Source organism: Schistosoma haematobium, chromosome 1 (assembly GCF_000699445.3).
Source record: "Schistosoma haematobium chromosome 1, whole genome shotgun sequence".
Classification (NCBI taxonomy): domain Eukaryota; kingdom Metazoa; phylum Platyhelminthes; class Trematoda; order Strigeidida; family Schistosomatidae; genus Schistosoma; species Schistosoma haematobium.
Window position 1 is genome coordinate 38,891,286 of NC_067196.1, and position 24,077 is coordinate 38,915,362.

General features: G+C 32.1%; 1 protein-coding gene across 1 annotated transcript; it reads left to right on the plus strand.

Annotated features, from left to right (window-relative positions):
* Positions 1-4,813: 4,813 nt before the first annotated feature.
* MS3_00010122 (uncharacterized protein) lies at positions 4,814-22,206 on the plus strand (the record flags this gene model as incomplete). Its single annotated transcript, XM_012946415.2, has 5 exons — positions 4,814-4,823; positions 10,341-10,356; positions 11,686-11,873; positions 12,238-13,010; positions 21,703-22,206. The coding sequence occupies 5 exons, from the start codon at positions 4,814-4,816 to the stop codon at positions 22,204-22,206; spliced, it is 1,491 nt and encodes a 496-aa protein (XP_012801869.2).
* Between the last annotated feature and the right edge of the window lie 1,871 nt (positions 22,207-24,077).

Genomic DNA, 24,077 nt, shown 5'->3' on the forward strand with positions numbered 1-24,077 from the left:
AACCTATAGCTCATTAACCTAACTAATGGCACTGGAGTTTTTTTCTTTGTCAAATGTTGTACTTAAATCTCAGTGATACCAATCCGGAATTCAGTGGAATCCAAGTGAACTTGATTAATAAATACCAGAGAGAATAGGACATACATATCTTGGAATTCACTTCTAACCTTCAGTAAATAATTAATTGGTAGATGTATTTTCCAACTAGTTATAAATATACATTTATATTGTAACTTAAAATATTGAATGGTACCGTGTTTTATTCGTTTTTAGTGAATAAATAAATAGTCAATAATTTTACACTGGTCGGTCACTGAATAATCACAATTGTGTAGATTAGATTCTCTCGACTATAATCATAAATTGACGTGGCTCAATATTGTATAAACTGTTTTAGTGAATTGAAGGGAATCTAGAGAAAATCCTAGAACAAGGTTTTACGAGAACTGGCATTTATCACCAGTGGATATCTGCAATCTTGCAAAAATTGATACTACCAGTGTGAGAAGTTCGTCGTAAAGTTACTAAGTGTTAGATTAAATTATGAAGGCTCAAATGTCATTGGGAGCATCAGTTCCATTAATATAGTAAATACGCCATGCTGATATGTTTAAACTAACACAATACTGATGTTTAGAGTTTTTTTCAACTGCCTCTAACCAACCAACTAGTGACTTTACTTTGATTGCAATTAATTAATAGATCACAAGCAACTGAGATGGATTTTGAAGAAAACAGAAATATGTGGATCGACCAAAAGAATCACAAGTTAAAATGAGTTTATCGAACTTCATAACTTTCAATAAGTTTGCGATGAACATTGGTGAACCTATAAAAAAGTCTTTACAGGATTTTCAATTATTAAAGTTCGTAGTATCATTCTATCTGTTATTTATTAGGTGACTTTTTTTCGAAAATTCAGCATAATTCGAAGTTGATTTTAAATATGATCTAACGCTACTTTAAAAACTATGGGAACCCGGGATGCATTGGACAGTTATTTCGTCCTACTTCTGAATATTTTATTGGCGTACACTCACAACTGTAAATTACATGGTCCTAAAATTATGGGTCATTTGATGTAGTCTTATTAGTTGAATGATATCGTATACATTATAAGACTTCAGACCACTGGGCTCAACTTTGTGTGGAGGTTCATATATATGCAGTGTTGAGGAATCTAAGTAATTAGGACAAAGCAACCCTCAAGTGCACCCTTATTTTTGATAATTCTTCATCTATAACGTCAATTTATGGTGAAAAATACCTCAAAATCATACTCGAACTACCGTATGATAACCTAAGAGGAAAATCAATAAAGTCGTTACTTTTCTTGAAAAGAATTTATTCAGAATAACATAGTTGAATACATATAATTTCATGAATTAAAAATTCTCATTATATGAACGAAGAGTATTCTTCCCAATAAATCTGCATCTGATTGTGCAGTTACATATCCAAATTAATCATACAGAAGAATAACAAAGTTTAAAGCAAGTAAATCATTTAAAATTTATTCATTAATTAATTAAAATGAAAATAAAAGTTAATAAGTAATTAGTTATTCATTGTCAATAACTGTGAGGTTACAATTCCTGTTCTTATAACATCTCCACTAATAAACACTTTGAAATTATTTCACTATGGTCATTGAGTACTTCTCTTCATATTTGTTTTAGTCTTACTTTCCTACACATCATCATTACTTTTATTTCTTCTATAAATTGTTTCAATAGAACAAACTCAGTAATCAATATCTTATGTACAATGGAGTAAGCCAAATGACTAAATTTACTAAAGTATTATACTCGACATCTTATAGACTAAAGAGTAAACAATATCATAATATTAATTCTTGTCCAATGATCGGTTGGTTTAATTATTCTATTCCATTTTGAGTTGCTTAATGGTACTCCGACTAAATCAGAAACTGGATTGTGTCATTATGAATATTTTAACAAGTTCGAGGTTAGATGAAATGGTCAATATGATCATGTGGAAAGCACATAAATTTTCACAATTATTTATTTTTGATCTTTTCTTTTAAACATTAAAAACATCAATGTCAGCTGAATGTAATCTGTCAGTTGTTTCTTACTTACTACTGATTCGAATGAAATTCAAATATTATGAGATGTGAACAATTCCATCTTCTGAATTAAGTTTATATTAGAGATATCGTTAGGAATCATAATCTTAAATGGTAATATAATATTGATAATTACCTGTATGTTGAAATTGACCAATGTTCACAGTGCATTATGATCCTTCAATAAGTTAATGATTTTTTTAGAGAATGTACAAAGATTTATTATGATAGAAGTATTGTAGAGATTTGTATAATGTAAAGAGAGAGAAACAGTTTGTCACTTGCTAGTATCAGTGATCTGAGATGCATTCACTCTGTCTTCTCCTCTGTCTTGTTAATTCATTTTCCTAAGCTTTAGCCTCTCTTTCCATCATTGTAACTACATTATTTCAAGGCTCATTATCATTATTTTTATTTGGTCACGCTAATCAGATATGACAACTTGGACCAACGCAAATTTATTCCAGGCACTATGTCGATGATGATTGTTTGTCTGTCTATCTGCTATGATCAATTAGGAAAAGACTAAAGTTCAAAGCATATTTGATAATTGTTTTGTCTTAGTCTAAAACCCGTTAACTGTGTGTGTCTATGACGTTGTCAAATAATATTTCGAATCCGTTTGAGATATGTTGTGTTCTCATAGATAAGTGGTTTAGTCATGGAGCTTTCAGTATCTGCCTAGACGACATTATCAACACATACTTCAAAAAGAAAAGTGAACTACTGACATTTCTTCACAACTCATTAACAGTTTTTTTCTGTGAATCTGGAATCTGGTTAGTTGTTGTCCATAACTCTGTGGCAGTTGATTGCAAGTTTCTTTTTGATATTCTCCCTATCGAATCAAACGTAATCTTTAGATTACATGATGATTATGTTGTATTATAGCGATCACTGATTAGGACGAATATCATCCCATCAGCGGATAAGTTTTACACTGGAAATAATTGGATTCTCTCAGTCACTACTTGTTTGATAGAATTACCTAGAACCGTTTTATAACCAGTCACTAAAGATATATATATATATATATATATATATATATATATATATATATATATATATATATATATATATATATATATATATGGTTATATATATATATGGTTATTATATATATATGGTTTCCGTTAAGAATTGACACCATCAGTGAACTCTCTAATTCTCACTAATTATTATAAATGTGTATAATGAATGAATATATTCACTTTATTTTACAGTCTATTGTATTAACTTTCATTGTAGGCAGTATTACTATCTTGAAGGAATATGTTCAAATATATATAGCACGACAATGAAAGAATTAACACATTTCATTTTTTTTTCATATTCTAACTCATATTATTCACTGTCATAATTGACAATTTTGTGGGTTAATTAATCATAATCTCTAATAAATATGAGATTATTGCCATGGTAACCATTTGTATGTATTTACAAATTAGCGCATAGTATCTTTATATATATACATAAGAAAATTTCAATTATCACATTAGAACAAAAGTTTTCATAAGAATTAATTTTTAAGTAAAGTTATCTAAAGAAACAATTTGTATATTCGAATGTCTTTGAATGTGTGTGTGTATATATGATGAAAACCAACTAGAATCATTTGATTTCCCTATTATTCCAATCCTTTTTCACATATTACGCGAACACTATTCCCTGTTTTGTTTAAATTTCACACCTCCTATTCATTCAACTATTGAGAGTAATCTATCTTATTAACATATTTTTACGAACCAAAGTCATTATATTACAAATGTATTCATTTATTTACCAGTTAGTTGGCTAGCCTATTAACTGGTCCACTCATCTACCCACTTATATACATATATATAAGTATATTTCTTAATTCTTAAACGAAATAGATAATTACTTAATCGTATAATTTATTGAAGAGTTTAAACATTTTCTCACCCATTTAAACAATATTGCTTAATATTAATTTTAAATTTTTAATCTAGTTGCTACCTTCATTATCTTGAAAAGATTTTCCTTTATTAAAAGGAAAAAATTAAATTTCTCCAACTAAATTTTGGTTACTATATTATTTCTCTTTCATTCAATTTAATCATAGATACAATACACAATGCATATAGCCGCTCACCACCTACTCATCCACAAAAGTAATTATATAATCTAACCTCACTTATATACATATTTATGTCAATTATATATTCATTACTGAACCAAAGAGGAAAGTAATCTAATTCTATTGTGTGATATGTGTACTAGTGAATTTGTTTTAGGGATCATTTATACCTTATAATATCGGTCAATAATGTTCATCAATATCTCTGTGTATGTATTTGTGTGTTTGAATGAGTAAATCACCTATGTTTTACATTAATATATAATTCGCTTAGTGATTACTATATGAATTGGATTATATTAATTTAAATGTATGTAAATCTTATTACGTAATCACTATTTGTTTTGAAAATTTAATGAAGTAAAGGTTGGATAAAAGTTGGATAAATATGATGTAAACTTAGTGAATCGTAACTATGACGAGACATATAGCATGCAACACACCAATACACAACGCACCTTAATGTACTTAATAGAATCAAATTATGTGACGTCACCAGAAAGAAAAAACATTCAGTACCCTCAATTTATTGATTGTTATGATAAACACTTATCAAAACATCAAGTATTCCAAAATCATCACAAAATTTCAGTTAGACAACCAGTGTCATCCAAGAAGGACTAGACATGATTGCAAGTAATATGAGTAACTCGTCAATGAAGACAATTCAGGATAACGCTATGACATATAAATTAGATGGATTAGAAATTGTAGATCATTGGATTATAACTTAGAGGCATACAATTAGATTATTCATCTCGGGTGAGTTGACAATTTCGAATCCGACCTTTTTGTGTTGCGTCGGTTGACGACGATTTGTAATGAATCTCACATCTCTTTAAAATCTTGTAAATAAATACAAACTGTCAAATACTAACCTAACTTAACATCCTTCCCACCAAGATTCTTCAAAAATATTTCTATATGAACAATTACACCATCTATGAACTACACTGACTGAATTTAGATATGAATACCATTAAGTGCCGGTTCACTGGTCTAGAGTAGTGCATTTTCACAGTAGATCAGATATCCCAAGTTCAAATGAAGGATATGGGACCACGGATCGCCCTGATGAAGAGTCTTATGCTATTACGAAACTGATGTTCAGTCCCCCAAGATTTACAATGGTTGTCTAGGTAGGATCAGTTTCTGATTTAAATCATGAAAGTTTATATAGAAATCCGATCCAGATTCATATTCTTACTTTTATGTTACCGTTTATGAAATCTCACATTAGTTTCATTTTTAATTTTTCAGCTAGAGTTAATAACTAAAATAGATCGACCCACTGTTTATTTGATGGCGGTTTTATGTTGAATTATAAGACTTATGTATTAGTGAAGAGTCTTGACGAAGGACAAATTGAAAATAAATATTTCTTCATTTAAATTGATATCATGAATGGATGAATGTTAGACCACCGTTGGAAACTTAGAAACAATGGACGGCCGTTTTGTCCTAGCATGGGACTGCTAAACAGTGCGCATCCATGATTCTGCATGCGAGATTCGGAATTACGACCTTCGGTCTCACGCACGAACACTTCATCTCTAGACCACTGAGCCGGACGGCATTCAACGGTGTTAATTTCCAATCAATTCACATTGTCTTCATCGAGTAAATGCCTCACAATAGACATGGTTGAACTCCACTGGCCACAATGCCATACCGATAATTGTCATGTGCTTACTAGTGACTGGCTTCAAGATGAATTTCCTGGAGTTCTAGTGAGAAGCCGTAATCAGTGGAATCTGTATTTGTTGTTCTTCCCAAATCCTCCTGAATAGAACGTGGCTCATGTTTTTAGCTGCTTCTGTGTCTGAATTCATTGAATTAGCTAGTATTTTGTCAGGTGCTACGGCTTTCCCACTCTTCATTTTTCTGATGGCCATCCTGATTTCTTCGATCGTCGGTGGAGTGCCATTTATAGTAATGCCTGTAGGTGTTGCCTCGATGTCCAATGGATTCAATTGAGCCGGCCTATTCACGAGTTTCTCAAAGTGTTCTACCCATCTGTTCCTTTGTTATTGAATTTCAGTGACTGACTTGCCTTGGTCTCTTCAGTTTATTATATTTCCCTACCAGCTTCTTCGTTGTGTCATATAGTTGTTTCATATTTCCTGAGGCTACGTCAGCTCCTCTCTTATTTCTCACTTTTTCCATGGATCCTCTGAACTTTTTACTAATGCAAATATGACCGATCTGATTCGGTGTAGCGTGATCCGATGAGACTCGTGTGGCTCTGTGTATGCGTTTATGGGGAAATATTGTTCCACCTATAACCATCTTGTGAAATGCACACAAATGTGCAAATCTGCCACCATGCTCGTTCATTTATTATAGTCCATGTCGTCCCATGATAGCTTGATACCTGTTGTTATTCATTTCCACTTTGACGTTTACGCCTACTATCAGGATGGTCAGGTCCTTTCCTGAGCACTTCATTGTGATCGATGGCAGCCTCTCATAAAACTGATCTTTATTGTCGTCACTGCATTAATTGATGAGTGTATAACATTGGATAATATTCATTATGATTCCATCATTCTTTGTCTTTAAGATGTTTTGATGATCATGAGTCCATGAGATTCCTATTCTATAAGTGCTTTGTGTGCTTATTTGGAGGGCATCAGAGTAACTCCCTGAGTGTGTGGAGTATGTTCCTCTTCGTGACCGGAGTTCAGCAGCATCTCTCCAGTTTGGGTGCAATGGCTTTCACTGATTTCAAGAACCATCAGGTTGTATGTTCTCATTTTGTGGTTATTTGATCAGTCCTCCCAGTTTCTTTCATTGATCAGATATTACACCTACCTATATTAATTGTTGCTCTGGTTGTAAGAAGGGCCATCGGCCTCGACTTTCATCATGAAGCATCATAATTCTCCCTTCAATTCGGAGGGCAGAGTTTTGATTGTTTGATTTGTCTATTCTGATTAGCGTTTCCTTTTATCAAGGCTGTTTTCTACGGGACGGTTTTACTGATCCCATGCCGAACCCTCCTTCTTTTCCCGAGCTTGGGACCGGCAGTAAATCTAAAAGAGCTACAGGTAGAGTTGGCCTCTGATTAGTTAAGATTTAATTCAATTTTACAAAGCATTACTTGAAGTAACAAATTGTATCAGCCGGAGTATCATTAAATTGAAAACGGGATTGAAATGGTATTCATTGAACAAATACCTCATTCTAGTTTAATACTTAACAAAAATGCACACTCACCAACGCATAAAAGATTTCTAGTTCGTGTAGTAGGCACGATAAGTTCAAATCACTCGATCAACCTTCACTTGTTTACATTTTTGAAATAGTCAATTTTATAGCCCCCGATTCATTCAATATTATAGGTTCGTTATTGTTTTACACATGATATTTGACCGAATACACATAGATTTTTAATTATTTCTCAGTTGTCATCATATTATGAAGAAAACTACCTTAAAATAACTCCACAATTTTTTTCAAATCAGTATGTTTATGTTGAATATGGTAAATAATTATAACTAGTAATTTGAATTAATTAGTTATTCATATCATGAAAATAATTACAAGATGCTGAATAATCTTGAGCATTAAATAAAACATAATAAATTCAATCACTTATTCACGGTGTACCGAAGATCAATGTGTTTATTACTAGATTACATGAATAGTGCAATTAGTAAAAAGAATTAATTGATGAAATGCGTGAAATTGATTAGATGTTATCATCGTTACGTTTGCACTACTTAATTACAGTTTACATATCATTAGAATAAGTGCTCAGATAAATATTCTTAATAAGTTGAATATATACAGTTGAACAGAGGTTATTTTACATATTGATGATTTAGTTAATATTCAATTACAGCGACAATATAGAGTTCCAGTAGATTGTTTACAATGATATTCTAATGTTCGAATGAAATAATTTAATCACAAGCCCATCATTCTCATTTGCATGAAATCAACACTGTTTCCTTGATTTGGAAATGATTTTTTTTTTTATTATCCCATAAGAATTACAAATCAATCCATTTTCGACTTTTTTTAAATACATTATGATAAATCTGGAATTTAGTTCCGTTTAGTCAAGAAGTACACTTTAGTAATTCAAACAGTTGTCTGGATTTTTTTAGGTCTAAATTGAAAATGAAAATATTGAAAACCTATTGAATAATCAACTAGAAGTTTTAGATTATCTCAAATTTCGTGATTGTTAATAACGACTCACTGTGAAATTCATTGTGTATCGTTTGTTTGAATCTTATTGAGAAATAAGAAACTGATCAATTGCAGTCCTAAACATCAATGGGAAGATTCAAACAATACAAAATGAGTTTAAACTTCACCGAATTACACAAACTAGTGACTATCAGGACTCGGTAGCTGAATGGATAACGTGGTGGCATTTGAAGTGAACGGCACATGGTTCGAGTCCCGGAGTGAACTTCAACTCTGAGATGTAGATCATACAGCTGACGAAACATACGTCCTGGATTCCACTATTAGCCATCATCCATTTATGCTTACTAAATGCAAGCTTACAGAAAAAGGAAAATCAACTGATATTTCCCTAGTGATTCATGTCTGTACAAATCAGTATTGTAAAATGGAAAAAAATTACCGATTAAATTATTCTAGAAAGGTTAACAATCAAATTACATGTTTTAAACTTATTATTTTAGGTTAGCTTTTAATACAACTATGCTGACAGAGTGGGTTGGAGAATGCTGGTCAGCGGCCTATGCTCCATTGGGAGTAACAGGCGTAAGTAAGTAAGTAAGTAAGTAAGTTTAATACGACTACATCTAAACAATAAAAATTACAATGAAATATACCATTCAGTTTCATAGATTGTTAATCATATTTTAAACATAAAGCTACTTAACGATTGAATAAAAATATTTGTTTTAATATCTAGTTATTATGCATTGAACATGTTTTACATTGTTAGTAGTTATTACGTAATTATTACTTGATATATAATAATGGGACAAAAATTTAGATGTAAATGTAATTTCTTTATTATCAAGAGCATAACAAACTATAACTTGTAAGTAGATTTTTTTGATAACTTTATCTGATCCAGACCTTACAAAAAAATAAAATTACAAAACTGCTAAACATATTTTCTGAGAAGAAATCGAAAAATTGCACCTAACTTAATGAGACAGAAACCTGAAATTATAAATTTCTTTTAAATACTTTGTTCACTTTGCACAAACGTTGAAATTTAATCATTTATAATGGAACTTTGCAACGCAAAATGTGATGTTGTATATGGATTAAACATAAATCTAACGGATTCTTCTTTTAAAGTAATCTACAAAGCCAAAGGAATTGGATAGAAGGAATGTCAAGTCAACATTTTATGCACTACTGGGCATTGGCAATCCACGAACACAAGCCCTAACTTTGCGTGCAGAAACGATTCGTCCAACCTCTCGTCCTTCCTTGGACCTAATTCGCTTTATTGATAAATGTTTAGATTAATTATTTCATAGTTAATACCAATTTAAACATCTTTTTTCCGTTAATAATTGCACACATGTTGATTACGTTTGTGTTTATTGCTGGCTTTATTAATCGACCCTAAGTATGGGACAAGACAATTTTAGGATATTAAGTAGTTGCTTAACAAAAACTGTTAAAAAATGTCTTCTAAATCGACAATACAATTTTGTCTTTATTGACTGATTAGATATGAACAGTATTTTAATATCGAAATACAGGATCAGCTTAGATCTGATCACATTTATCGTGATGTTCCCGTAGTGTTATACATTCTCTTAGTTGGTTGGCTTAAGTAATTAGTTATTAGTATTTATTTGCAAATGGCAATAACAACCTCGCCGTTATGAAGTCATACAAATTAGGGTACGTAACATAATCTATATCCTCTTCCACCCTTTTCAATCAGGTCAATTTAAAAATTATTAATCAATAGGGGTGACTACTACATACTATAATTTTCGTCCCAATTAGACTGTCCTAAAATTTAATTGGTTAAATTAAATGTAGTTATATAAAGAGGGGAGTAAAACACTCTTGAAATTTGCGTAAATTGTGACCAATCAAAATATAATGTCATTGTTATCATTTTAATAAAATTGAATAATTTTTAAAATAATTCATTTTCTCGTAAAATTGGTGGAAACTTTTGTACTCGGTTAGAAACAATTTCTATTCGGTAAGTATTTTGATGAATAATAATTTATTTTAAACAATTTTTTTGATTAAACTTTGAATCATTTATTTTATTTCAAATTGTTAAGGAGATATGAGGGAAATTGTGTCTTATCACATCAGTCTGATAAATATTCAAAGCACTACTTTACTTTAGAAAAAATATAAGATGTTTGACCTCTGACCTGTTTCTAGTTATTTTTGTAATCCAGTTATTTACACTCATTTATGTCAATTGTTTTCACACTATCTCCATGTAAAAAAATTCTATCACAATTTTGGTTTGTAAGCAGCTGACGAGAAACCTCGAAATAATATGAATTCATACTATTCTGCATCAATGTTTGTTCTTGCTCTATTTAATTCTTATAATTGGTAGTACTCAGGCGTTCTAATAATTAAAAGTGTCCAGACTTCATATTCAGTAGTGACTACAGCTGTTATGTATGTAGATTTCAGAAGGTAATTCACAATTTATCTATTTTGTGCTCTGAAATGAGCTCGTTAAAAAAACAATGTCAAGAAACAAAACGTTTGAATTTACCAAACTGATGCTTGTAAAGATAATTCCATTAGAAATAAATTATCCTCACTGATTGCACCAATTGAAAAACACATTGAAAATCACGGTTAACTAGATAACATTGCCAAATGAGCTTAAAACTTCTGAATAATAAACGTCGATTATCTTATAAGGACCATAATCCGGTGAACTACAGTTTTTACTTATATATATTATATCGTATGTTATGTCTGACGGGCAGTTAATTGATAATGTCCAAAACTACAAAACTGGACCCACCTGAGGACATCATATCCCTCAGGATTTAAAGTACACTTTGGTAACGAGTGCTAACTAGGATAAAACGTAGATTCATTGTCTCCTGTCCACTAACCATCTGACATGATAACGTATTGTACGTCATATCAAGTCAATCAGACTAGTGGCTTCAGTGTAACTTGATCGACAGAATCCGATCAGCCCTAGGAACTAAACAAACTAGATATTGACAACTACCCAGTGATCAATCAACTGTAAATATCATAATTTTCGCGGCATATGTGAACGACTGATAAACGTATCAGACCTATTTAAATCCCATTGTTCGATACTTGATAAATGTCTTTGAAATCTTAACAATTATACTACTCACGAAAAATATGTACTAGAGAGATTTCAGTATTATTCAGCAAATATTATTTAGGTTGTTAGGATAGTTGAATCTTAGTGGGTTTAATGCTATACACCACTAGGTAAATCAATTTATTAATCTCTCGGAGTACAACAATGTTTTAATTCATAAAAATAGTCACTTTCCGTTCTGTTTTTCAGTAAAAAAAGAGCAACCACGAAACCAATGAGTTTCACAATTGAAACACTACTGAAAACAGATAATTTACCATTTAATGATTTAAATAACCTCGATCAAGAATCCGTTAATTCTGACATTGATCAAGAATACAATGACGTACGAAAATACCGATCACATCATGGCTCTCATCATAGAAAACGAAATTCTGGTAAGTTCTGAAAAAAATGTTAATGAACAGTAAATATTTTCTTATTTGTTTAGAATGCAAATATCATGATCATTCAATCCGAATAGGATAATGAATGAAAATCAATAAACGCTTTGGTTACTGACTCTTATCATATAAGTAATTAAAGAGTTGAAAATTATCCAATAAACATATTAATTGTCTTTCTTCCATATGGAAAATGATAACTTACTTTGACATATGATGTATTGTAAAGTAACAGAATGAAAGGGAACACATAATATCTTATTTTTTAAAACATGTTTGAGTGTTATATTCATTAAGTTGTGACTCTATAATCATTCTGAGGTACGTTAATTATTCGTTTAAAAATTATTAATTTTAGGGTCAACGTTCCAAAAACAAACCGATTTATCATTATCATCACCGGATAACTCCAATGAAATGACTTCTACCGCTAATTTATCTCCAGCTAGTCTTCCTTCATCAGAACCAACTCATTTGGACAATCATCAAAACATACATTTATCTTCTAGCCCATTAATTCAGTTCTCTTTACAACAACCAATATTATCGCCATCCTCTTCCTCTACTTCTTCTTCATCGTCTTCATTACTAAGTACTTTCTCGAGTCCATCTCATTCAATAACAACGCACAACAATAATATATCACCAATTACCAATAAGAAATTGAATATAATCACTGAATATGATTCGAAGTCAAATGTAAGTATTAAACATCATCATGATCATCATCAACAAATAAATTCCAAGATTGAATATTTTAATCCTTGCACAATTCAAAATGATAGAAATTCGACAAAAGCAATTGCAAATAGTATCACCACCATAACTACTACTAGTAGTAGATGTTGTAATAAGAATTTAAACGAAAAATCAACAAATCATCTTCATTCAAAATCTAACAATAAGTCTTCATTTAATTTAAATAATCGTTCTGATCACTACCACCACCACCATCATCATCATCATCATGCAAGTTCAAAATATACAATGAGACCAAGACGTTTAAGAACAACATTTACTACATATCAGTTGCATACATTAGAAACTTCATTTCTGCTTAACCAATATCCAGATGTTGCAGCACGTGATCAATTGGCAAGTCAACTGAATTTGTCAGACGGTCGTGTACAGGTAAGTGTATGAATAATATTGGTGAAATAAGTATTGAATTTTATGTATATGTTTTTGACCAGTTTTGGGTAAGCTTATCATTAGCCTTGACGAATATCATATTATTTCTAGTTGATATTTACAATTTTGATTTTTCTTGTGATTAAACGATTATATTTCTAAGTATGGTTAGAGCACCCTAACTGTCTTACCTATGTTTGTACGGTAAATGTGATCAAAAATTAACCAAACATTAACTGATAAATGTTAAAAGTTAAACTTGTATTGAATGATTTACACACCCGAATGTGGTTAGAAATTATAAAATAAAAAAAAGTATTAAAAGTTCTCTCTTGACTTACAGTCAAACTAGCGGCTTGGCATAAAATTTTATTTTGCTGATTGAACAGTGATTCATCTAAGCCATTTCAACAGAATATTCAGGATTCAATAATAATCTATAATATTTTGTCTCTAATTATAAGGTACAGTTGTTTATCATTTGTCCGGAATTCAATTATATATATATATATATATCAAGTCTTCAAGTATAAAACCCTCATAATATATTTTATAAAAGTTTCAATTAACGACTAAAAATATATTTACCGTTGTTCAGTCTTTAATTATTCTCAGCCTTCACACTAAAATGTAGAAATTACAAGACCGTTTGCGTTGAATAAATAACAGTTAAGTTCATATAAAGAAATATACAGGGTACATGTATTCATATATTACTTCATCGGTCAGAATTCGTTGACGGATGTTTGTCATCAATAGTACATTTGATGTTGTGCCAGTTATTATTCAAATATGCATTAGAAATAATACTGTATCAAACGATGATGATGTTATATGACATTATGTATTATATCGATTTACCCGACGATTGTTCCATCATGGTATATAAACAATGTATATTTTCACTATTATTATTACTAGTAATTATGAGAATAATAATAGGATAAGTATTGCTAAACACAGTTAAACATAGTTTAGAATAAAAACTTTCTATGCACTCATTATTTTATTTTGATTACATTCAACTACAAGTAAGCTGGTTCATAAAAAATTTAAGCGAAAAATGATTAGATTAACCTATTCAATGCTGAACCTCACTAAACATTTAGAAAACTTAGCTATTATTACACTAAAGTAAAGTGCTTATTGAGTAGTTGACTACTGAATGATTGATTGATAATTGATTTAACCGATATTCATAACAGTTGAATTCACGTGTTGTTATGACCTTGAATCGCTTTTACCCCGTGATACTTGTTATGAATTGACCTTGGTCGGTGTAGTCTAAATTATGACCTTGACGCGTTAGGCTGAGTGGCTTAACCTTGAGTCTAATATGCGTGAGTTCGAGATGGGGTAGAGAGAACTATTCTAAATCCTGATTGGTTGGCAAGCACACACGTGAAAGAAGACAAGACAGTTGGAACACTAAACTCTGGATTCTCTGAATTCGGATTACTACAAAAATGTACATGAATAAATAAGTGCATATCTTGACCACGACGTACGATAATTTGGAAAAATACAGTTATGCCCGAAACAGGGAATTAGGGTAGAAAATATAGTGCAAAATATTATGTTTAAATTACAATATTTTTGGAACAAAAAAGGGTATGCTAGTGAATGATACATAGAACGAAAGCTCGTGTTATGTAGAATAAGATAGGGACAAAAATAGATATAAGTGTTTTACAGGGTTTGAATGAAATGCAATAACGTCCCAAGAAAATAGCTTTCTTAATTGTCTGGGCTTCTTAATTCCCCGTTCATAACACCTTCCCCCTTAAAAAAAAGAAAAAAAATATGGTTAGTTACTATATACAGGTAAGTGCTGAGATATCATCATTGATATCTTCCTTCGGAAACGTATGTTCTCCTCTTTGGGTCTACCTGTAGAATATCTGGTCTTCTGCGTTCCCGTGATGCTTTCCTAATAGGACCTTGTTCATGTTGCACAGTCTTCTGAGTTGCTGAGCATTTTATGTCGAAACTGTCCAGAATGATTCTCCACATTGAGTCTAATTTCTCGGTTTTCTGTGAAGTGCCAGCATTTTCCAGTATGTGGTTGACATGGCGTGTCCACTTCTGTCCTTCAACTTCCACCACATACATTACGTTCCCTTGTCTCTTAAGTATGCGTCCACTGGTCCATTGTGGAGGTGAATATCGGAAATCGCGGACGTATACTTTTTGATTTCTTTGGAAAATTCTGCGTTTTGCCCCATGATGGCGATCAAATTGGTTTTCCATCTTTCTGTTTCTTTTTCCGATGTCTATTTGCTGTGGTTTTATGGCATCGAGAGCAGTTCTTACTTTTCTACCAAACATAATTTCTGCTGGGGACATTTGATTTGGTGTTGATGGGTTTGGAGTTGTTCTATAGACCAAGAGAAAGTCATCAAGAATCTCCTCTATCTTTCCCTCCCCTTTTGCCTTCATTAGCGCTCTTTTGAAGGTATCTACAAACCTTTCGGCCTGACCATTCGATTGTGGATGGTACGGAGGTGAACGGACATGTTTGACTCCAAACCTCTTGCAGAAATCTGAGAAGATGGAAGAAATAAACTGAGTGCCGTTATCTGTCACGAGAACATCTGGAACTCCAAAACGGGAGAATAACTGCCGTAGCTTCATGATAGTCTGTTGCGAAGTGATTTGATTTATAGGAAAAATCTCCGGCCATTTTGAATAAGCATCAACACAAACGAGGAAATACGTACCCTGGAATGGGCCAGCAAAATCAACATGTATACGCGACCAAGGTTCTTCTGGAGATGGCCAGGAATGTAGTTCAGCTTTTCGTGGACACTTAGAAACCTCAGCACATTTTCTGCACGCACGCACGAAATCTTCGATGTGTTCATCGATATTAGGCCAATATACATAACTTCGAGCAATAGCTTTCATTCTTCCAGTACCTGGATGGGCTGTATGCAGTTGTTTCAGGACGAGTGAGCGTAAGTTATACGGAACCACTACGCGATCAGCAACCATAATACAGTCATTTACGATGGATAAAGATTGGCGTCGTTGATAATACTGTTTCAGTTCATGAGATGTTATACGTGGGGGCCAACCACGCTGGATAAATGTAGATAATCGTCTTAAGATAGGATCGCGGCGAGTGTGTTCAGCGATTCGAGCAGCTGTCACTGGAAGAATTTGTCGAAGATGGTTTATGTAAGATACGGACGACAATTGAGAGGAAGCAGAAGACTTTGATGTAGACATAACATTAGAAAGAAGTACATGAGATTCCGAAGTTTCACTAGCGCATACTTTGTCTGAAGTATTCGATTTGGAAATTTTATGAGAAGGCAATGAATCGGCGGTATTTGATTTGACATGGTGAGAACACATAACATTTGAATTGTTTGATTCAGAAAGATCATAAGAACATGTTTCATCAGAAGCATTTAATTCGTTAATATCCAGAGAGGATGATTCGTCGGAGACATTTGATTTAGAAATATCATTAGGGATTTGGATAGAATCATAGGAAACATTTTGAGAACATACCTCATCTAATAATTTATTCAAAGTATCAACATGTGCAATCCAATCTAATCCCAATAGATCTAAATCGTGTCGATTTGTTAGATAACAAACATCTGTAAATTTACTTCCCATAAGTTGAACATTGCATAGGACCTCTCCTGTCAACTCTACTATGTCTCCTGACGCATTTCGGGCGACATGTTCTGTCGGTCGGATGGATGGGCATCCTAACTTGTGCCATGTGTTCTTTGAAATCAACGTGACATCAGAAGCAGTGTCTAACTGAAGTCGTATAAGTTTTCCATTTACTAATAAATTTACAAATTTCCGCCTATTTTTAAATCCAACTTTAAAGGTTGCAAACGTGGTTTTAATCTGACTATTTGATCGTTGCTTTGAATTTTCACTACGATGTTTAGTCTTGCGTTTATTTAACGAACAATGACCTTCTTTGTGGCCAATGCGATGACATTTGCGGCATTTATGATTCTTAAACGGACAGAATTTTGCAAAATGCCATGCTCCGCAGAACCAGCATGGTGATGGGGGTTGGCAGGTTTTTTCATGCTTGTACAATTTTGTTTCGATGATTTTATGGATCGGAGCGCATTAATTGAATCAGAACCGGAAGGTTTACCCTTCTGTTGCACCATCGCAGTGTCATGCTTGAGATTAAGTAACCGCTGACATTCGGTTGTGACCATTTGTAATGTCATATTTGGTTCTTGTTCAATGCGTACCAACATTCTGGTACGGACATCTGCATCTTCTTCATTCTTTAGACCACATATGAAAATCAAGCATTTAAATTGGTCCGCTGTGATTTCGTTTATTTTGAAGCGTTCGCACTGTCGATTTACCTTCCCGGCATACGTGAGATAATCGTCCTCTGGAGATTTCGTTATTTGGAAGCATTTATAGCGAGTATTAAATAATGAGGACTGTTCATCGAAAATATCAGATAAAATCTGGACTGTATCTTTGAATGATACATCTCGTGGATTTTGCGGCAAGATAAAATTCACATATTTATTATATTCCTGTGTTCCCAGTCTTCTTAAGAGTAAGCGGACTTTTGCTGCGTCATCAAGATGCGAGCATTCAACGCGGAAAATATCTTCACAGCGGTGAAACCACGAACTGAAAATGACATTAGCTTCAGGATCATACTGGAATTCAGAAATAGAATTTATGATGCTTTCATGCTTATCTGATTGACAAGCTGAGGACGACTGTAATGAGAACATTCGTGCCAATGCATCCAAAAGCTTCGTCTGATTTGCATCATTTTGTGCTTGCTGCATTTGAAGAATAGTTTTAAGGTCGTCCAATGATACAGGCATTTTGTACTGGATCAATCAATATAGGAAAGAAAAAACAAAATTCTCCGTCGCCAGTTGTTATGACCTTGAATCGCTTTTACCCCGTGATACTTGTTATGAATTGACCTTGGTCGGTGTAGTCTAAATTATGACCTTGACGCGTTAGGCTGAGTGGCTTAACCTTGAGTCTAATATGCGTGAGTTCGAGATGGGGTAGAGAGAACTATTCTAAATCCTGATTGGTTGGCAAGCACACACGTGAAAGAAGACAAGACAGTTGGAACACTAAACTCTGGATTCTCTGAATTCGGATTACTACAAAAATGTACATGAATAAATAAGTGCATATCTTGACCACGACGTACGATAATTTGGAAAAATACAGTTATGCCCGAAACAGGGAATTAGGGTAGAAAATATAGTGCAAAATATTATGTTTAAATTACAATATTTTTGGAACAAAAAAGGGTATGCTAGTGAATGATACATAGAACGAAAGCTCGTGTTATGTAGAATAAGATAGGGACAAAAATAGATATAAGTGTTTTACAGGGTTTGAATGAAATGCAATAACGTCCCAAGAAAATAGCTTTCTTAATTGTCTGGGCTTCTTAATTCCCCGTTCATAACACGTGTCGATTTAATCTAGACCACCAGTGAAAACCTGGAAGCATTGAACGACCGTTTCGTCCTAGTATGGGACGACTCAGCAGTGAGTACCCATGACCCCTCACAAGGGACTCGAACCCAGAGCCCTCTGTCTCCCGCACGAATACTTAACATCTAAACCACTTAACCTGCATCTAATAGTGTTTATGTCTGGCCTCAGTCGATCCATGATCTTGCACAACCCTTTATCCATTGTTTGAAGTGGATAGCTGCCTGATACGGATTGGGCTGCACTGGTCACAGCTTCTTACTAGAACTCCAGGAAATCCATTTTGAAGATAGTCACTTGTGAGCATATGATCATTGTCAGAATGGGGTCTAGCTTAGATCAACTCATGAATGTAGTTATTAAATTTACTACAATCTTCACAAACCCCCATTCTGATAACAATTTAAATGTGTTAAATAAATGATGACATTATTAACATTAAGTCTTCAACTTATTCTCATTGGTCAATTAATTGTTTTAAAAAATTCTAGGCTTCATCACATACATTTCTGATCATTCTAGCAATGTGATAAGCAATTGTTCAACCAACACATCCAATTATAACTTTATTTTTAAAGGTGTTCAATTAAATGTTATAAGGATTGTTTTTTTAAGTGTATAGACAGATAAGAGGTTGTTCATCTTTTTTGGAAAGAAACATCATCTTATCGTTAATTTTCTTCTCATCAAAAAGTTTATTACATAACCCAGTTACAACATCTAATTATGATAATAATCAACTACAAAACATAAATAATCCCATCCACTTCAATTCATTATTCAGAGTTCAAATTGTATAGATATGTCAACTTGTGTGTGTACATGATGATCGTGTTTCTAAATTAATTAGAAAATATTAAATTCTTTCCAAACAACAATAAAATTTAATCTCTCATCACATATATTCTGAGAAAAACCGTCCATTCATTGATCAATGATTACTATTCTATTCATTTAAATAAACCACATCACCCACCCCCACCCTAGTTTATCCACTTCAACTTTATTCATAGGTTTTGCTTACCATGTAGTATAACCTTATAAATTTAAATATTTGATACATTAATTTGGAAACTAGTTAATTTATCACTAAACTTCTTTTTTCCATTTTGTTTTTCGTGTTAGGTAGATGATGATAATGATTAAAATCTATTTGAATACTTTGACTACTAAAAACACAAAAGTTTTTCTCTAAAATGAAATCACAGTTACTTGGTTGAATTTTATGATTAAGATTTTATGTATAATATTCATATTTTTGTATATGTGTGTATGGATAGGTTTATGTGGTTGGGATTAATAATTAGCAAGGACATTTTTATATTTTAAACACATTACATTGTTTGTATGTTTGTGTGAATGTATGTGTGTTATACATTAATCCCCTTTTAATTAATTTCATTTCATTTTGAAAAGAATGAATTATTCTTGTCACCTTTCAATGAGTGTGTAATTACACTTCAGTAACAGAAGATATTAGTATCATAAGAAATAGGAAAAGGTGGATAGAGATAGTGTTGTACACTAATAACAATGTGTTTGAGTGTTTACATTCATACAGTTTCACTACTTGGTTTATATATATATACACACACGCACGCATACATAGATACATCGTGCTTAAGTATCAATTAAGTTGTTATTTTCAAGTGGTTAATTTAATTTGACAATAAATCTTAACTCGACTAGTGATAATACAAAATACAGAGTCACATATGACACTTAAGTGATTAAATCATTCACTGTATCTATGTTCACTGATTCAATACATATGTGTGTTTAATAGCTACTTTGATTTGCTTTATAGCACATAAAAATAATATCAATAACATAATTAAAGATGATTATCATAGTAACATGAAGTCATTATAAAAAAACATGGATTAATATTAGTGTTAAAATAGTTGAGTTTAGTTTAATTTAGGATTTAACACATGAGGTTTATTTTCAAATTATTTTATGACGACTATCATACTACTGAAATAATCGTTTCAGTTAGAACGAACATCAGACCGTATGTAAGTAAAACAGAATAGTAGTTAGGAGTGGAATACAAGATATGGGTTACTTTTTGTTGGAGACTCACTAACTGCATATGCCTGCATCCAGTGTTAATGTTCATACCGGGATTCAAGCCAGATATCCTTCGTTTCAAACACTTCATTAACATCGGAAACTCATTGAAAATTTCATTAAGTACCCATACTTTTACGAGAAAAATATGTAAATTACAGGAATATTTTGTATTTCTATATTTAAACAAGCTTACTTACTCATCACTGAAAAATTACAAACTCCAATGCCGTCATTTCCAATTAATAAGTTCGATCCTGATACCACTTAATTAATTATTATGAAAGTATTGACCGATAAACTGTATTAAACTATATCTGAAGTTATTTAAGACGAATTTTATATTTTGAAGTGGACAAAGTTTTATAGTAAATATATATGTGTATAAGTTAGCTGTGGAAACTAGAGTTTTCAGATTGTTCTAATAGTCTTGCTATTAAATCTAAATGAAATCTTGTAGAACTCAGTGTTTAATTAAACAAAGGGTTTGTGCACTTGATTTTAACCAAGTGGGGAGGTAGTGATACACCAGTTAGCTGTCTGGAATGAGATAAACAAATCATCATTTGTATCCACTACAGACTAATTTGCGAGTTGTATTTTAATTATAAGAAAGAATTGCCATAACGTATTCTATTGTAAAGACATGTATTTGAAAATATTAGATTGGACTACATTTATTGACAGTAAATAGTTTGAGAAGAAACTAATTGACTTAAATTTCACTTATAGGACTGAAATTGTCACATTTAGGTGCTGATTATAGTTACACTTGAATTATTAGATCAACATTTAATGAATGATTTATTCCAATATCAATAAGTTAACGATATGGTTCTGTAATTACCTATGGAAATAGTTCATTGTGCTTTCTAGTGACCCTCTAATCGAATGCTTTCAAAAGATCAAGGGAATTTTATTAATTCAACCGTGATGTAATGCGTAAAGGATTTCTATGGAACTATTACACCGTTCATGACTAATGATTAGTATTATGGTGGGATGATGTCATGTTTTAACGGTTTTTTAAATGGTTGTTTCATTAATAATCTCTGTATTAAGAGATGAACAATATTGTAAAATGCTCTATACAATTTCCAGTGAGCATAATTCAATGATTTCTTTTTGCTAATTCTCTTAGGTTTGGTTTCAAAATCGTCGAGCTAAATATCGTAAATACGAACGATCACATAGCCGTAATAATATGAATATCGACAATAATAATGATAATAACAGTCATAGTAGTATGGAAATAAATCAACAGCAGCTTAATCTATTGCCTGATACTCAAAAAATATTGAACACATTCAACGCTTATACATCAGCTTTGCAACATTTAATCCCTAACAACAATACAGATAACAATTCGACTGTATTATTTTCAGTTAACAACTTATCTCCTGTTGCACTGACAACAGATACTACTTCAAATGTTTCTCAAGAAATTCATCTGAAAACCAAATCATTGTTAAATTTGACCACTGGAATAGATACAAAGGAAACATTCACAAATACATTGTCCACTACAGATACAACTGTAAAATTAAATTCTAGAATTGATTATTCTACATTATTAAGTTCTAAAGACTTAGCTACAATTCTAATTGGATTCAATGGAAATCAAATACCATTTCAAATGAAATAGTCTAATTTTAAATGATCTTAATTTTAATATAGAAATGTTACTTTGATATCTTGTTATTAATTTAAAAATTGCGCCATTGTGAATAAATTTTCATTAATTTACATTCAATAAAACCTTTTTTGTCTAAAAAACACAAGATGATTAAACTGAATGTGGCGAATCAACAACAATCTTTAATTATCCATATAATGTAAGTAGTCGATTGAAATGGGTAATATTTCTTCAACTCTTTTATTCATTAATTTCAGTTTAAAATTAGTGCGTTGTATCAATGAAAATAATTACATATTTGTGTAAATATTAAATATACTGAAATATAAATAAACATTGTATATTGAAATAATAATAATTTGTTTTAAATTATTATTATTATAAAAAAATAATATCTGTAACTTCAACTAAATGTCATTTTCAAATGATAATATTAGTTTATGTTTCACTCTTAATGATAAGAGAATAATGGTGAGACTCTCATTTATGGACGACCTTTAAGCGACGTTAAAATGACCCTGAAAATGTCCACCTAATATCTAGGACTAAATGATGGTTGTAAAGCAGTGTGAGGAATTAGAATTATAATTTACAGTTGACGGTTAAGGTTAGTGTTATGTCATGATGTCCGGATTTTTATCACGTGATTTATCCACCAATAAAAACGCGACTTATGCAATCTTAGCACTGTGCCAAACCAATGACGTTCAACCGGTATGAGCAGCCTAGCATCCTTATTGGTCCTATGTCTGCCTAGCTCGTCCAGTTGAGTCCAGAACACTAATACCAGTTTCCACTATGCTAATCGAATCGTTTATTCCAGACATACTGGGTCTATATATCAACCAAACAGACCGCAACGCACCATAAAATAGGAAATAACATCTGTACACAATAAAGCCAAAAAGTGGCTGTGAACGTGGGAGACAGTAGTTAATAAATTGAGCATAATTTAGGGACAGTACATAGATAATAATAAATTATAGGTCAAAATGAAACTTATAATAAGAGGAATATTAATATACATAATCTAGTTACTGAATTGCTATACAATAAGAACATATAGATAGTATTAGTCTATTGATAGGTCTCAGACGTTACTCGTACTTTAATCTTCACTAGGATATAACAGTTAGGAATTAGATTTAAGGTTTTCATCACGAACTGACATCAGCTAAAATGCCAATCACTCAAAATGAAGACGAGCCCCAAAGGGTAATACATAGGAACAGGAGCAAACGAGGACTAAACACTTATACTACTAGTAGAACGAAGAGAAATACAAATGGTTAGGATATTTGTCTTGTTGTTGTACAGGTGTGGAAGCAATAGAATATAATTTAGATTACTGAACACTAATAAGTAGTATACCGAGACAAAAAAACCGTTACGGCCTACACTCGAAAAACGTAAATTCTTACTTCTGTTGACTCATGATAGATTAGAAATAGTGGTTTAGGCTGTATGAAGTCACATCCTGTTATAGTTATAAATCATTAAGTTCAAGTAACTAAAGGTTTGTAGGAGCACGTTTGTCTAAGATAAATTATGATTTTGTATCCAGCTAGTAACTTTTGAATTATTTACGGTGAAACTCGTGGTTTAGTACAGTAGTGCCTGTTGGATTTCTCATTACTGTTCAAATTCTTAGCCTCACTTTGTTAACTAACTATACTCACTGATGTAAGTAGTCAATGTGTGGATAACCTGATAAGTCTTTTAATGTACCTGTTGTTCAATGAAGAATATAATTGATGTATCCTACTAAATCGTTAGCATACTTATTTTAAACAAGGAAGTGTTAACTGACATACAAACAGTAAACGTGCAAGTTACACTGACCAAAATATAGCGTTCATTATGAGAAAAATAAAGCTACC